Source organism: Rhinopithecus bieti, unplaced genomic scaffold (genome assembly GCF_001698545.2).
Source record: "Rhinopithecus bieti isolate Rb0 unplaced genomic scaffold, ASM169854v2 scaffold_13225, whole genome shotgun sequence".
Taxonomy (NCBI): domain Eukaryota; kingdom Metazoa; phylum Chordata; class Mammalia; order Primates; family Cercopithecidae; genus Rhinopithecus; species Rhinopithecus bieti.
In genome coordinates this window covers 689,371-704,402 of record NW_016807895.1, presented here as the reverse complement: position 1 = coordinate 704,402, position 15,032 = coordinate 689,371, and the positions used below count along the sequence as shown (strand labels likewise).

General features: G+C 33.0%; 1 protein-coding gene across 1 annotated transcript in view; it reads right to left on the bottom strand.

Moving 5' to 3' along the window:
- Positions 1-2,731: 2,731 nt before the first annotated feature.
- Positions 2,732-15,032, bottom strand: part of CDH9 (cadherin 9) — a 180,427-nt gene continuing 168,126 nt past the window's right edge. Inside the window, exons 10-12 of the mRNA XM_017884076.1 lie at positions 9,942-10,059; positions 9,591-9,842; positions 2,732-3,219 (exon numbers count right to left, since the gene is read on the bottom strand). Coding sequence (XP_017739565.1) covers positions 2,732-3,219; positions 9,591-9,842; positions 9,942-10,059 — 858 coding nt within the window. The remainder of the gene's footprint in view (positions 3,220-9,590; positions 9,843-9,941; positions 10,060-15,032) is intronic.

Here is a 15,032-nt window from a genome sequence, read left to right as displayed (position 1 = left end):
AATTTAGTTTGGCAAGTACACATTAAGAATAAATTATCTTCAACATTTAACAACCCCATAGTTCATGAGAATAAAGTAATAGAATCAAATCTTACTGAGGATATTGTGTGCATCTAGTAAAATAAATTCCAAATCCAATAGGGTGAATGTTGTGATGTGTGTTTTTCTGAAGAATTTCAATGATTCATTTAGTTTGCTAGTAACGAAAAAATAAAATCTGATCCATCTGGCTCCTGAATGCATTTTACCTACTATGGACATTTCCTAGATTATTGGAAAAGGATGGGAAGTATTAGTGTTACACAGATCTGTTAATTTCCTTGATTCGATCAGATCCTCTGATTCATAGCATTTAAGTCAGGTATATAAAAATAATTGCGTACCAGTTAATTCTTCTAGCTCTGTGCTTCTTACAAAGATTACCATAGGTCAGTCATTTCACAGATCAAGGAAAGGGAGAACTTTGAAACTAACTTCATTAGTTCTCAAAAAGAGACAGCCAAATAATATTTTGCAAGTTAAAATACTTAATGTTTTATTCTATCTAATGACAATATTACTCTCTCATATCAATCATAGATCTACACCTTGTAGGTAAGTTCGTTTGTTGCACTGCTCTTAGTATTTCAAGCATGGTAAGCCCAGGCAAGCTATGTAACTACCAGTTTATTCAACTCTCTCGCCACATAATGTCTTTGTTTTTTAAACAACCACTACATGTACAGTCAGTATAAGTCTTCTTAGAATTGATTTACTTATTGTTATTTAACCTTGTAGTGATTATAGAATAAAGTGATTATAAGACACCTTGCTCAATGTCTAACTTATTTTTTCATTATCTCAAGTCACTTTATATATCCTATTAGGTATTTGTCTATCTATGATGGATGAGCTTTGGCAATGAGGAAACTAATTCCTTTCTAAGGTAAAACTAAAATTATCTAAATCAAAACTAAAACTAAAAATCTTTCTGTTTTCTGAGTGATTGTATCCTGGGAAACATATCAAGTAATTCTCAATAGTCCAGTATGTCTTTTTCTTGGCATTAAATTAAATCTTAATAAATATTTAATGTGTGTTACATATCGAAGATAAAGTTCTTGAGTTAGTCTTGGTCTACAAAAACTTTACAACATAGTGATATAGCAACAAATAAGTACATGTTTATAATTTGGTATTTGCTCCTTAAAACCTCTTGGTAACAGACTAGACAAAGTTAAATTTCTCCTATATGAATTTCACCTAGGAATCACCATAAGCATGGCATTTGCTGCCTAAACTATGAATAATTGAAGAGGAATAAAAGGCTAATTCTGGGCACAGAAAATAGATAACATGCAATCTCTCTGTGAAGTTCCCATATCTTGGTTGAAATTTTATGCTGTAGGCCATGTCAGGGCCAGATTATACACGGCAGTCTTTCAAATATTTGCAGAGGATGATTGCTTACGATTCCCATCTCGTCTTCTTTCCCATGCTTTGAGATGCCTATATTCTATTTTCCAGACAATCGCAATAATTAGTAAACCATCACATTCTTTTAAGTCTCTTTTCTCTACTTTTCCTTAGCTTTTTCAAAACTTTCTCAACTATAATGACTTCGATTTTCCTCAATAAAATAACAAATTTAAAAACAAATTCTCTACTCTTCAATACACATTTTAAACATGTTACGCACACCTGAGCACATATCCCATGAATTGCCTCATCATGAAGAAAAAAAAAATCAGAACTATGATTTCTCATTTTGAAAACTATACTACTGAGAGAAGACTGATTTAGATTTTTTCTATGTTTACATAACATTACTGACATATACTTCATTTACTCTCAAATATAATCCACTGGTTGATCCCGTAGTAAAGACTTGCAAAAAAAAACCCTTAAAGTTTATTATCCACAACTATATATATATATATATAATATTTTATATTCCAAATGTGTCTCATACTCTATTGATGGTTAGACATCAGTGGTTCTATAAACATTAGTCAATATTTAAGTGATGAAACAGAAAAATAACAATTGGTACCAAATTATTTTATAGTTTCACTACATTGTAGGTCCAAATCCATGCAGTAGTTTCTGAACTGCTTTTTCCCTGAGTGAACCATGTTTTACATTTAAAGGTGTAAAACATTTTTGTTATAAATGAGATCAGATCTGCCTCTAGGAATTAAATAAAATGAAATGTATTTTATAAATACTAGTTTATTTCATAAAAATACAAAAATATAAATATACATTTATAAAAATATGAATGAATTAACACAAAGACATTCTTCAACTAAATAAATATGGCAGTAATAGTCATTCCTATGTCATTAGGGATATATCTTTTCCATATTAATTTACAAAGCAGTTGCACAATGTTTAGTTTAATAGTAAAGGTGACTGAAAGTCAGTTAAGAAAACATTTATAAATTATTATACCTAAGAAAAGGCACAAAAAGCCTTTTAAGTATTTTTATTGATTATTGATGTGATATATTTTCCTTCCGAGATTGTTAGGCAAAGAGGGTGAACTGATTATTACTTTTTAAAATATCTATATCATTCGTATTCATTCACGAAAACTTACTGATTAAGCAAATCCCTACTAAGACAACACCTACGTATTGTTTGTAATTTCAATTTTTGAAAAATTTCCTCCCAGGAAGAGAATGCAGGCCACTCAATCTAATAACATAGACAGTACTTCCACTAATATTGATCAAGTCAAACAATCCTCTTAGTCTCGGTCACTATCATCACCCCCGTACATATCGGCAAGTTTTTTAAAACGAGGCCCCCAGTCACTGAGGTAATCATAATCTTGGTTACAATCAGCTGTGAGGGATTCTAAAGAGCTGAGCGAATCTGCTATGGAATCATTCCCTTCATAGGCATACGTTGCCAGGGAATCATATGGAGGTGCACTTGGGTCTGCGTCGTTTTCTTTTAATCTTCGATGGATAAAATCCTGTACATCAATATTTTCCCACAGAGGCACAGTCCTCCTTATCTGAAAAATAGTTTCGGGCATTACGTCCCGTCTAAGTTTACTGTCTTCTCTTGCCTCTGGATTCCTTAATGTGCCAATGTCAAAAGCTTGGGTATCTTCTTCCCCACCGCCTTCATCGTTATAGGTGACAATGTTGTCCCGGACATCGTCTTTTGAAATTATCAGAGGTTCCTTTTTCCTTTGCCTCTTCAATGCAGCAAACAGCACGACTAAAACTATTAATAAGAAATGGGAAAATAGTGAGATTTCATGAGTCAGGATAAAATAGAGTACACTTCTGAGTGTGAAATTTGTTTGGTACAGGAGATATTAAGATTAATCGAATAAAAATAATTAACTACCCTGTAGAAATACAGAGTTTCTCAAGGCAATGACTGGATGCATTGTATTGATAAAGGAGCAGATATTACCATGCCATTAATTTACTGTCAAGACATACTATCCTATGAACTTCTGGCATTGAAAAAGCTTTATTCAAGTACAATTATTATATTTATCCAACTGCAATTGCCTGACACATCAGCAGTCTTTCCAAATGTGCACTTATTTCAAATACAAAAACGCTACAACTCTACTCATGATATTGATCATTCCTTTCACTTTGGCACAAGTATCATTTCTTAATGATTCAAGGGAATATATGCAAACATTACTCATATATATATATTTGTATATGCGTTATATTCCTATATTATGCGTGTACATACGCACACACATGAATATGTCATGAACATGTATGTGTCACCGATTTTATCACTTTCTATATCTCATAGGTTTAACTAAATTCCTTTACTGGTCTAATTTTGTAGGGGGCTTAGAAAACTGAACTATAACTCTAAAAGTTACAACATAAAACTCAAACTCAAACTCATCTTTAACTTATCTTACAAAACACCTCAGACTGTATCTTGTTAATGAGGACTTCCTTGACATATAGGATCTGATTTAAACTTTTGGAATGAAATGTTAATTGTATTCCCTCTACTTGCTGTATTATTTTTATTGTTTACATGCCTATGTTACAAAGTGAACTGTGAACTTCTCCTCATATAATATATTTTCTTATTTCTCATTATAATACTGCAATTCAAATTATGTGTACTGGAAGATGAACCTTTTTCTAACAAATGCATGTTGCAATTAATAACATTCATTTAAAAATAAGCAAACACGNAAATGTATTTTATAAATACTAGTATTTCATAAAATACAAAATATAAATATACATTTATAAAATATGAATGAATTAACACAAAGACATTCTTCAACTAAATAAATATGGCAGTAATAGTCATTCCTATGTCATTAGGGATATATCTTTTCCATATTAATTTACAAAGCAGTTGCACAATGTTTAGTTTAATAGTAAAGGTGACTGAAAGTCAGTTAAGAAAACATTTATAAATTATTATACCTAAGAAAAGGCACAAAAGCCTTTTAAGTATTTTATTGATTATTGATGTGATATATTTTCCTTCCGAGATTGTTAGGCAAAGAGGGTGAACTGATTATTACTTTTAAAATATCTATATCATTCGTATTCATTCACGAAAACTTACTGATTAAGCAAATCCCTACTAAGACAACACCTACGTATTGTTTGTAATTTCAATTTTGAAAATTTCCTCCCAGGAAGAGAATGCAGGCCACTCAATCTAATAACATAGACAGTACTTCCACTAATATTGATCAAGTCAAACAATCCTCTTAGTCTCGGTCACTATCATCACCCCGTACATATCGGCAAGTTTTTTAAAACGAGGCCCCAGTCACTGAGGTAATCATAATCTTGGTTACAATCAGCTGTGAGGGATTCTAAAGAGCTGAGCGAATCTGCTATGGAATCATTCCCTTCATAGGCATACGTTGCCAGGGAATCATATGGAGGTGCACTTGGGTCTGCGTCGTTTTCTTTTAATCTTCGATGGATAAAATCCTGTACATCAATATTTTCCCACAGAGGCACAGTCCTCCTTATCTGAAAATAGTTTCGGGCATTACGTCCCGTCTAAGTTTACTGTCTTCTCTTGCCTCTGGATTCCTTAATGTGCCAATGTCAAAAGCTTGGGTATCTTCTTCCCCACCGCCTTCATCGTTATAGGTGACAATGTTGTCCCGGACATCGTCTTTTGAAATTATCAGAGGTTCCTTTTCCTTTGCCTCTTCAATGCAGCAAACAGCACGACTAAAACTATTAATAAGAAATGGGAAAATAGTGAGATTTCATGAGTCAGGATAAAATAGAGTACACTTCTGAGTGTGAAATTTGTTTGGTACAGGAGATATTAAGATTAATCGAATAAAATAATTAACTACCCTGTAGAAATACAGAGTTTCTCAAGGCAATGACTGGATGCATTGTATTGATAAAGGAGCAGATATTACCATGCCATTAATTTACTGTCAAGACATACTATCCTATGAACTTCTGGCATTGAAAAGCTTTATTCAAGTACAATTATTATATTTATCCAACTGCAATTGCCTGACACATCAGCAGTCTTTCCAAATGTGCACTTATTTCAAATACAAAACGCTACAACTCTACTCATGATATTGATCATTCCTTTCACTTTGGCACAAGTATCATTTCTTAATGATTCAAGGGAATATATGCAAACATTACTCATATATATATATTTGTATATGCGTTATATTCCTATATTATGCGTGTACATACGCACACACATGAATATGTCATGAACATGTATGTGTCACCGATTTTATCACTTTCTATATCTCATAGGTTTAACTAAATTCCTTTACTGGTCTAATTTTGTAGGGGCTTAGAAAACTGAACTATAACTCTAAAAGTTACAACATAAAACTCAAACTCAAACTCATCTTTAACTTATCTTACAAAACACCTCAGACTGTATCTTGTTAATGAGGACTTCCTTGACATATAGGATCTGATTTAAACTTTTGGAATGAAATGTTAATTGTATTCCCTCTACTTGCTGTATTATTTTATTGTTTACATGCCTATGTTACAAAGTGAACTGTGAACTTCTCCTCATATAATATATTTTCTTATTTCTCATTATAATACTGCAATTCAAATTATGTGTACTGGAAGATGAACCTTTTCTAACAAATGCATGTTGCAATTAATAACATTCATTTAAAATAAGCAAACACGATTTTCAAAATATAAATTTTCCATTAAAATTGGACAAGCCCATAACGTTACATATAAGAAATGTGAGAATAAAATCAAGAAAATATCGTCAAAACACACTTCAGCATTACTAGGAAAAAATACAAACCAGGTTTCCTTTACTTTAGGGTACTTCACTGCTTGTCGGTATTATTTATGCTTCACAGAAAATAAGAAAATGTTGGCTATTATTCCTTTTCTCAATTTTTACATCGAGATTAAACAAAGCATACTCACTGTCATTGAGACTACACTTCAACATGGCCCGTGATGCCCCTATAACTATACTAAAGCCCTGTTCAATGTTATTTTCATATGGACCAGCAAACTTTTCTCAGCTCTTCCTAACTGAAAGTAAGATTTTACGAAAGATAATTAAAGATTATCTTTAATTTCGTAAAAGTAAAAGTAAGATTTTACAAAAGATAATTAAAGATAATTAAATATAATTATGAAAGATAACGAAGTATCTGTAGTTAGACTTCACAGAATTGGGCCGTTTGGGAACTGAGCCCTATATTCAGGATCATCTTAGAGATATTAAAAAAAGAAAACTGGCAGTAAAAATGAGACGCTCTGTCCCCTCCTCCTTTTTTTTTTTTTTTTTTTTTTTTTTTTTTCAGACCGGAGTCTGCGCTCTGTCGCGCCAGCTGGAGTGGGCAGTGGCGCTAATGCGTTGGCTGCACTGCCAGCTCCGCCTCCCGGTTCACGCCATTACCTCGCTGCCTCAGCCTCCCAAGTAGCTGGGATACAGGCGCCCGCCACCGATCCGGCCGGCCTAGTTTTTTGTGTACTTTTTTAGTAGAGACGGGGTTTCACCGTGTTGCGCAGGATGGTCTCCCGATCTCCTGACCCTCGTGATCCGCGCCGTCTGCGGGGCCTCCACCAAAGTGGCGGGATTAACAGGCTTAAGGCACCGCGCCCCCGGCCTGTTCCTCGTCCCTTTTAAAAGTGGACATAAACGATTAATTAAGTCGCAACATGGATCTGAGACATCTATCAAATTTCAGCCACGCACTAGAAAAGAGATTTCTTTCTAAATTTAAGATTAAATAAATTTATAAGTTATCTACTTTTTAATCAATAAAATAACAATTGTGTAGTCAATTGTTAAGTATTAAGGGTTTCTTAGCTAATAAAAACTTACTAATTCCCACAAATGATCCGTAGAATCTGTTCTGAACTTTCCTTTTCTACCATATTAATATTATCAGATCATTTCTTAGATTGACGTTATTAATCTGGAACATGTGAACAGAATTCAGAAAGACTAGGATAAGAACTGAAAAAAAAAAGTGCCTCATTATTTCCATTCATCTGTAACTCAAATTTAGCATTTCTTTTCAATAGGATTATTGGCATAAACTATGGTGACAGTGGCAGTGTGTGTGACAGATATTTTATATTGCATCACAGTTTGACAGATAAATCAAACCATAGTTAGACTTGCTCCAGAATATGGCATGCATGATTTGATAAACAAGCACAGTTTTCTTTGTGTTTTTTATTTCATTTGTGTAAGTGTATTTCCTTTTTGTCTTACATGTTTTACTGTAATAAATTTAAATCATCATTCTGGCTAGGTCCATTCACTTCATCAGGCTGCCAAAAGTGTCCCTACAACCAAAAAGTTTAAAATCCCTGCCCTAGATTTTAATCTTCCATCTTGCCTTATAAAATAGATATAAACTAAGAGTTAGATTTATTCAAAATGTATGAAAGTACATTAAAATATTATTGCCAGTACTATGTCACTATCTTATAAAAGCAAACTCTCTTAACTATAGAAATGCAGTAACTATGTCCAGCCATTACCATAAAGACTCACAATAACAATAAAGTGCTTTAGTAATTTTGAAAACGTAAATTTCTGAATTAGAAGCAATTTTAACTACAATAATAGAAAATTACTCCCCATTTAGACAATGAACTGGGAAAGTGGAAAATAAGAAATTAGGGCTTTCCTTATTGCTCAAGGAACAAAGGTGGCTGACTTTGCAGAATATAAGAAGAAACCTTCTAGGATTTCTGCATAGAAAAAAATAGTATCAAATTTAGTTTGAGAATGTTAAAATATCTAAACTTACTTAGGGGGATGCTTTTGGTTCCCTGTGTGTGCATGACTATCTTTGTGTGTGTATGTACATTACATTAATACAGAAATTTTTCAAATGATTTAACCAACATATTTTCATGTGGTTCTAAATTAGGAAAGTGGAACTTCCTGAGTGAATAAAACCACGTGAAATCAGTAGCACTTAGCCAAAAGGCTAAGCCAAATTTTTATCTCCATAGGGATACAAAAATATTTTACAGAGGAGTTGAACTCTCTAGCAGTAGGTGGGGATTGAAACTGCTGATGGCGGTGGTAGCAGTGTATTTGTTCTAAACCACACTGAGAAAATGTTTTTCTAAATAGTTGGATCATCTTAACTGAGACAAATGTTTTTTCCCCACTTTCATCAATCCCCTACTGAAGTCCTGCAAGGATATCTGGCCAAAGGGATTTCATCCAGATAGCTTGAAAGGATTTGCAGAGAAAAGGAGCCAGCACATATGAGCATTAGAACATAAATTTGGCTAGCTCCCCTGCCCTAAGCATAAGCATTTGGGCTGAATATTTGATAGAAACAATTTTTTTTTTTTTGGAATGTTTTCCAGTGGAACAACTGTTTAATTGAATTAAATCGTTGTCCTGTTAGTGCATGTTCAAATAAAACATTCGCTGTTGGAACATGACTTTATTTAGAAAATATTGCAGGACTAGGTATGACCACAGTGACATAGTGATATTTTTAAAAACAGAACTTTAACTTCTTAATTTGGTATGTCACACCAATGTATAACAAGCTATATAGGGGAAAATGTCTAACTTACTGTGACAACTTTAATGCATTTGCATGTCAGACATCTGATATAGACAACTCAGAATATGTTAGGAACTGTTGTTTGTAAGGGCAACGTAGTCTTTGATTTGGGAATAATAGAAAGGAGAAGTCTATAGTAATCTGTGTTTGAATGCCAGCTAAAGCCTTTTCTAAATGAGTGACTTTGAGTGAATTATGTAGCCTTTCTCTAGAAGAAAAGTATTTACCTTATACAGTTGATGCAAAGATGAAATCAATGAAATCAAATGCCCTTAGAACAGTGAACATAGTCAAAGATATAATACCAAATGATATAAAATATATTTTTTAAATACACATGTGTATAGCATTTGTTAGATCTTTATTTTGGTCTCTGGAAAGCTGGGCCTATCCCCACACACAAAACTCTTACTTTTTCCTAATCGAAAGAACCATTTTAATAAAAAGTGAAAATGTTCTATCTTTATCTGTGGAGAAAAGTGTTATTCAGTACACCATCCTCGGACTGTGAGGGAGAGATTTTTGTAGTTAAAAGATCATTCAGAGGGACAGAGCTTACTAAGCAGTATGAGGACACAGAGGAGAATCGCAACGAGAGCTCCCGTGCTCAGGCCGGCTGAAAGGACCAAGGCTTCTGCCGTGCAGGATTGCATGTTTCCTTGATTATCGCAGGCACACACCCGAATAGTGAGTGTGCCAGTGCTGCTTTGAATCGGATAATCGTTGTCAAAGATTAAAATTGGCAATAAGTAGGTGCTCATTTTGTTGCGACTGTAGCCATCTTTTCGAGTCATGATTCCTGCTGTGTTATCTGGTGGAGAAAAACATGTAAAAAACCAAAAACTTTCATATGTGTTTTAATTATGTATCTTAAAGTTTCATGATTTTAGTTTTAGAAATTTTCTTATACCTTTATTATCTACAATGGTGAAATTCGGATTGAGAGTAAATTCTGGCACTGGTTCAAAATAGAATTTGTGACCTCGGGGAGGGTCATCCTTATCCATGACACTGACAGTCTGAATCAACTGAAAGCAATATAAATAAATTAATTAATTAAGCCTAAGGCAATTTTCTTGTTATTAGATGATATCTTAAATCCATGTATTTGTGCCTTAAATACATCACAAAAACAAAGCAACAAAACAAAATAAATGCCATTTAAAGAAAATTATGCCAATGTCTTATTTTTTATGGTTTTGTCTTAGGTAACTTATTTAGTTAAGGGTGAAAGACATCCATTAAGCCCAATGGTTTGCAAGGCATCTTAATGCATTATTGTCTTATACCTGGCCAGCTTAAAGAAAAATTCAATCCCTCCAATACCTATCCTCTTTTGATATTGTTGAAAGGCACAGCCCATTTTATTATTAATTGATGAGCAATCCATTACATCCACTAGAAAATAATTCTTCAAAGGATGAGTACATAGAAGATGCATTTTTAAAAACAACAATGCTTAGCACAATCATTCCTATATATTAACATTACTTATATATTTTTAAAATAATAAATCAATTTGTCATGTACTATCAGAAAGAAAATGATTTTGAAGCTATGGACACCATTACTACAATTAAACTATTTTATTTAAATTGCTTGCTTTTCCTTTAATAGTATTTGCAAAGACAGATATACAAAGAAATGCTTTTAAGATTTTGTAAAATCAATGTTGAAGTTTCAAAATTAGAACAACTCTTGACTGAGCTAGTGTAAGTAAATAACAAATGTGTCCTAATGGAATATGGAACAGCCAACTATGGGTTGGGCAAAAAAATTTCACTGAGCATTTTATAGTGGAAAAAGCACTGAGCTACACATTTGGGTGCCTCCCATCTGTGTAATTTGAAATCACAGTCATTTAATTACTCTGACTTTTAACATTCTGTTCTACAAAAACAAACAGGTCTCATAGTCTAACATTATGCGGTGAACAGTTATTGAAATTCACAATAGTTTAAGCTTTCCATTATTTCACTGTATACCTTTTATAACCATACTAACCTACATACTCACTAGTCAGTGCTACTTCCACTTTAATTTTATATTAATGATAATTATATCATTTTGACAGGTTGATATGTAACTGTATTTTTAATACAGTGCTTTTGAAAGTGTACAATTATTAGCAAAAAATTAATAAACTTTTCTCCTTAGAAAATTGGAACATAAGAAAATAATTATATAAGATCTAATATTTTGCTCAACCTTCTGTTCCTAAATAGCAATAACAAATCTGACTTTTAGTAATAATTTAAATCATAAAAAGTTGGTCTTTTGATTATATGACATTTGGGGTATTGAAATTATTGGATGGGCTTTGTATATTTTATGAGGATATACATATACTTAATATCCATTTTATTTTAACTTGGTTAAATTCAATGAGTAATATGTATTAAATAATTATAATTAGTTAATATGAATTATACTTAATTTTTATAAAATATTACCATATAATATATCAATAACACACATGAATCAGTAAAAGATAATCATGCTAATAGATATGTGAGTAAAGAATATTTATAGGTGATTGTAGTTTGACTTGTGCTCCCCTAAAAGATCTGATCAAATCCTAAATCCCAGTACCTGTGAATGTGACTTATTTGGAAATAGGCTCTTTGCAGATAAAATCAAGTTAAAATAAAATCATTCTAAATTAGGGAGGATTCTAATTCAATGACTGGAGTCTTCATAAGAAGAAGCAAATTTGGACACAGAAACAGATACAGGGAGAATGCCATGAAATGATGGAGAGAGATATTGGAGTAATTGGCGTCCACAAGCCAAAAGATGTCAAGGATGGCTGGCAAGCTCATGAAGCTAGAAAGTGCCAAGGGAGGATAGTCTCCTAGAGCCTTTAGAGAGAGCACAGCCCTGTCGCATGTTAATTTTATACTTCCAGCCTCCAAAACTATGAGAAATAAAATTCTGTGTTTTAAATCATTCTGTTTGTGGTAATTTGTCATGGCAACCCTTGGAACTAATACAGCTGTAAATTATTTTTAAGTCCATGTTTTTATGAAAAAAAAAAAAAAAAGTTTGGCCTTAATGAGTTTACAGGATTTCACACTAAAAGTGTTATGAGAAATTTACATATTGGCAGATATTTAAAATCTAGGGTTGCCAAATACATAGGCAATCATAGGTATTTGGTGGGAATATCACCTAGTTTATGACAGATTTGGAGAAGTATTCGGGAACATTTATTAATATTTATAGATATAATTTAATTGTTCCTACTTTGAGAATTATATCAAAGGAAAGTAGTACCAGGTGGTAAACAAGCAAAATGTACTACAATGCTCATTATAGTATGACTGGGGTACTGCTAGGGTAACATTTTGTGAAACCAAATTTCCATTAAGAAGGAAGTAATTGAATAAGTCATATATAACTATGCTATGAAAATTAAGCATCAAATTCAAAAAATCATTTACTAAACTGAGATGCCCATTGTATGTTGCAAAATAAAGAGGAAAAGCAAATTTTTATCCAAATAGCTATGTAACAATTTCATGTTATTACAAATAAAAATCTCATTTGTATTTTTGTATATGTAGGTGGAATGTGTTATGTATCTCTGTCTTAGTCAGCTGGGATGCCATAACAATCCCACACACTTAATGGCTTAAACAACAGAAATGCATTTTCTCACAGTTCTGGAGATTGTAAGGTTGAGATCTAGAGGCTAGTGTGGTTGACTTCTGCTGAGGGCTTGCTAATATTAATAGCTACCTTCTCCCTTAGTGCTCTCATGAGGTTTTTCCTTGGTCCATGAATTCAGGGACAGGGAGAAAGGGAGAGCATGAGCTCTCTGTTATCTCTTCTTTGTATGCTAATCCCATCAGATCAGGATCTATCCCCTTATAAGCTCAGTTCATCTTAGTTACTTCATTGAAATACCATCTCCAAATACACTGACACTAGGATTGCATTTTCAAGATTTGAATTTGGAGGAGGTCCACAAACATTCAGTTCATAATATTCTCTATTAGAATAGAAGAAAAACTGTATTTTAGTTATTTTCTACCTTAAAGAGGCATGATGGAATCATAGATGATTCTTTTTTTTTTTTTTTTTTTTTTTTTTTTTTTTTGAGACGGAGTCTCGCTCTGTGGCCCAGGCTGGAGTGCAGTGGCCGGATCTCAGCTCACTGCAAGCTCCGCCTCCCGGGTTCACGCCATTCTCCTGACTCAGCCTCCCCAGTAGCTGGGACTACAGGGGCCCGCCGCCTCGACCGGCTAGTTTTTCGTATTTTTTAGTAGAGACGGGGTTTCACCGTGTTAGCCAGGATGGTCTTGATCTCCTGACCTCGTGATCCGCCCGTCTCGGCCTCCCAAAGTGCTGGGATTACAGGCTTGAGCCACCGCACCCGGCCGATGATTCTTAACATCTACCTATTTTATCTTTAAAGTAGTTAACTAAATGGTTAAGTTACTTTTGGTAAAATTTATGCAGTTACTGTTACAGAAAAATACTATATTTTTGTCAAAAATGAGCATATTCTGCATTTACTTAGAATTACTTTATGTACTTTTGAAAGAATTACTTTGTAAGAAGACTTCGTAATTCTTTTACAAACAAATCTACTTCATTTCAATGATATGAAACTGTAAAACTTACAAAATATCACTCATATCAAAATCTCCTAAAACTATTAAAAGTGGCAAAATGTAATCAAGAAAACAATGATTATGATTACCTTTATAGTAACATGAAACAATTTCATTTTCATACTTCATGTTTTATTTAATGATATATTTTCATTCTATTAGTGAAGATAACTCAGATAATTATAATTATAGATCTTATAATTATAAGATAAGCATAATTATGAATGCACTTAACAGCTTCTACATATGTGATATTCACTATAAACCTAGTATATAAATTAAATCATATGTTATAATATTCCCCACTATATTATTGATTCCATTATAAAAACATTTTTAAATCACCTTTTTAAAAATCACTGTGAGTTCTTTGTTAAGGATAAATAAATGGTGGACATGAAGTATTGACAACAGTTTGCACAAAAGAAATCCTGCAAATAAAGTGATGTAATGTCATTTGACTTTGTAAAGAGAACATATATTCTTTTAAGTTTTTAATGATTTTATTTACCTGCCCAGGTTTTGCATTTTCACAAACAAATGTTTCATAATACATGGCAAATTCCGGAGCATGGTCATTTATATCTAGAATTCTGATGAAGACAGGGATGTGGCTACTTTGTTTTGGGTTATCTGCAACGAGAACATGTGTAAGATTTCAGTCTCATTTACACAGAAGCAGTGAAACCACTCACCCATTTGTAGCTTAGCAACAGATCCTTTTTGTGGTGTTCACTTTCTCAATTGGGCTGCTGATGAATATCTCAGCTCTCTTACATGGTCCAAATGAAAAGCACAATAAAATTGAGGAAAACATAATTGAGAATGAGGTATTATTTGTAATAGATAATTTTCTTAGATTATTTTTATGACGTTAAATTATATTTCTCTCCTATTTAAGGTGTAAAAGAAAAGCAAATTTGAAATGAATGAATTATTTGATAATCCTTAGAAATAATTTAAAAATGTGTTGACATTCTAAGCCATTTCTCTAAGATCTTGCTAAGGATACAATCATACCACTCAAGAAAATGAGTCTAGCTAGTGCTATTATTTTACCACTTTGATGAAAGACAGTGTGTTCAGGTAGATGTAGCTCCAACTTACTTATTTCTGTGGCTGTAACAGTGATGTTATGCCAAGGAGATGATTCTCGGTCAAGGGCTTTCAAAGTGAAAATAGAGCCATTTTCTGAGTGGATGCCGAAAATACGGTCCATATCAGTATGCCGATCCACAGAGTACCTGGCAGAAGAGACTCATAAATCCAGCATTCTTCTGAGGTTACTAGTTCTACTCTTTCTTAAAGTTATAGGTAATTTCCACAATGATCTGACAAATACATGAAATGTAAAATGCTAACAACTTTCTTGAATTTTTATT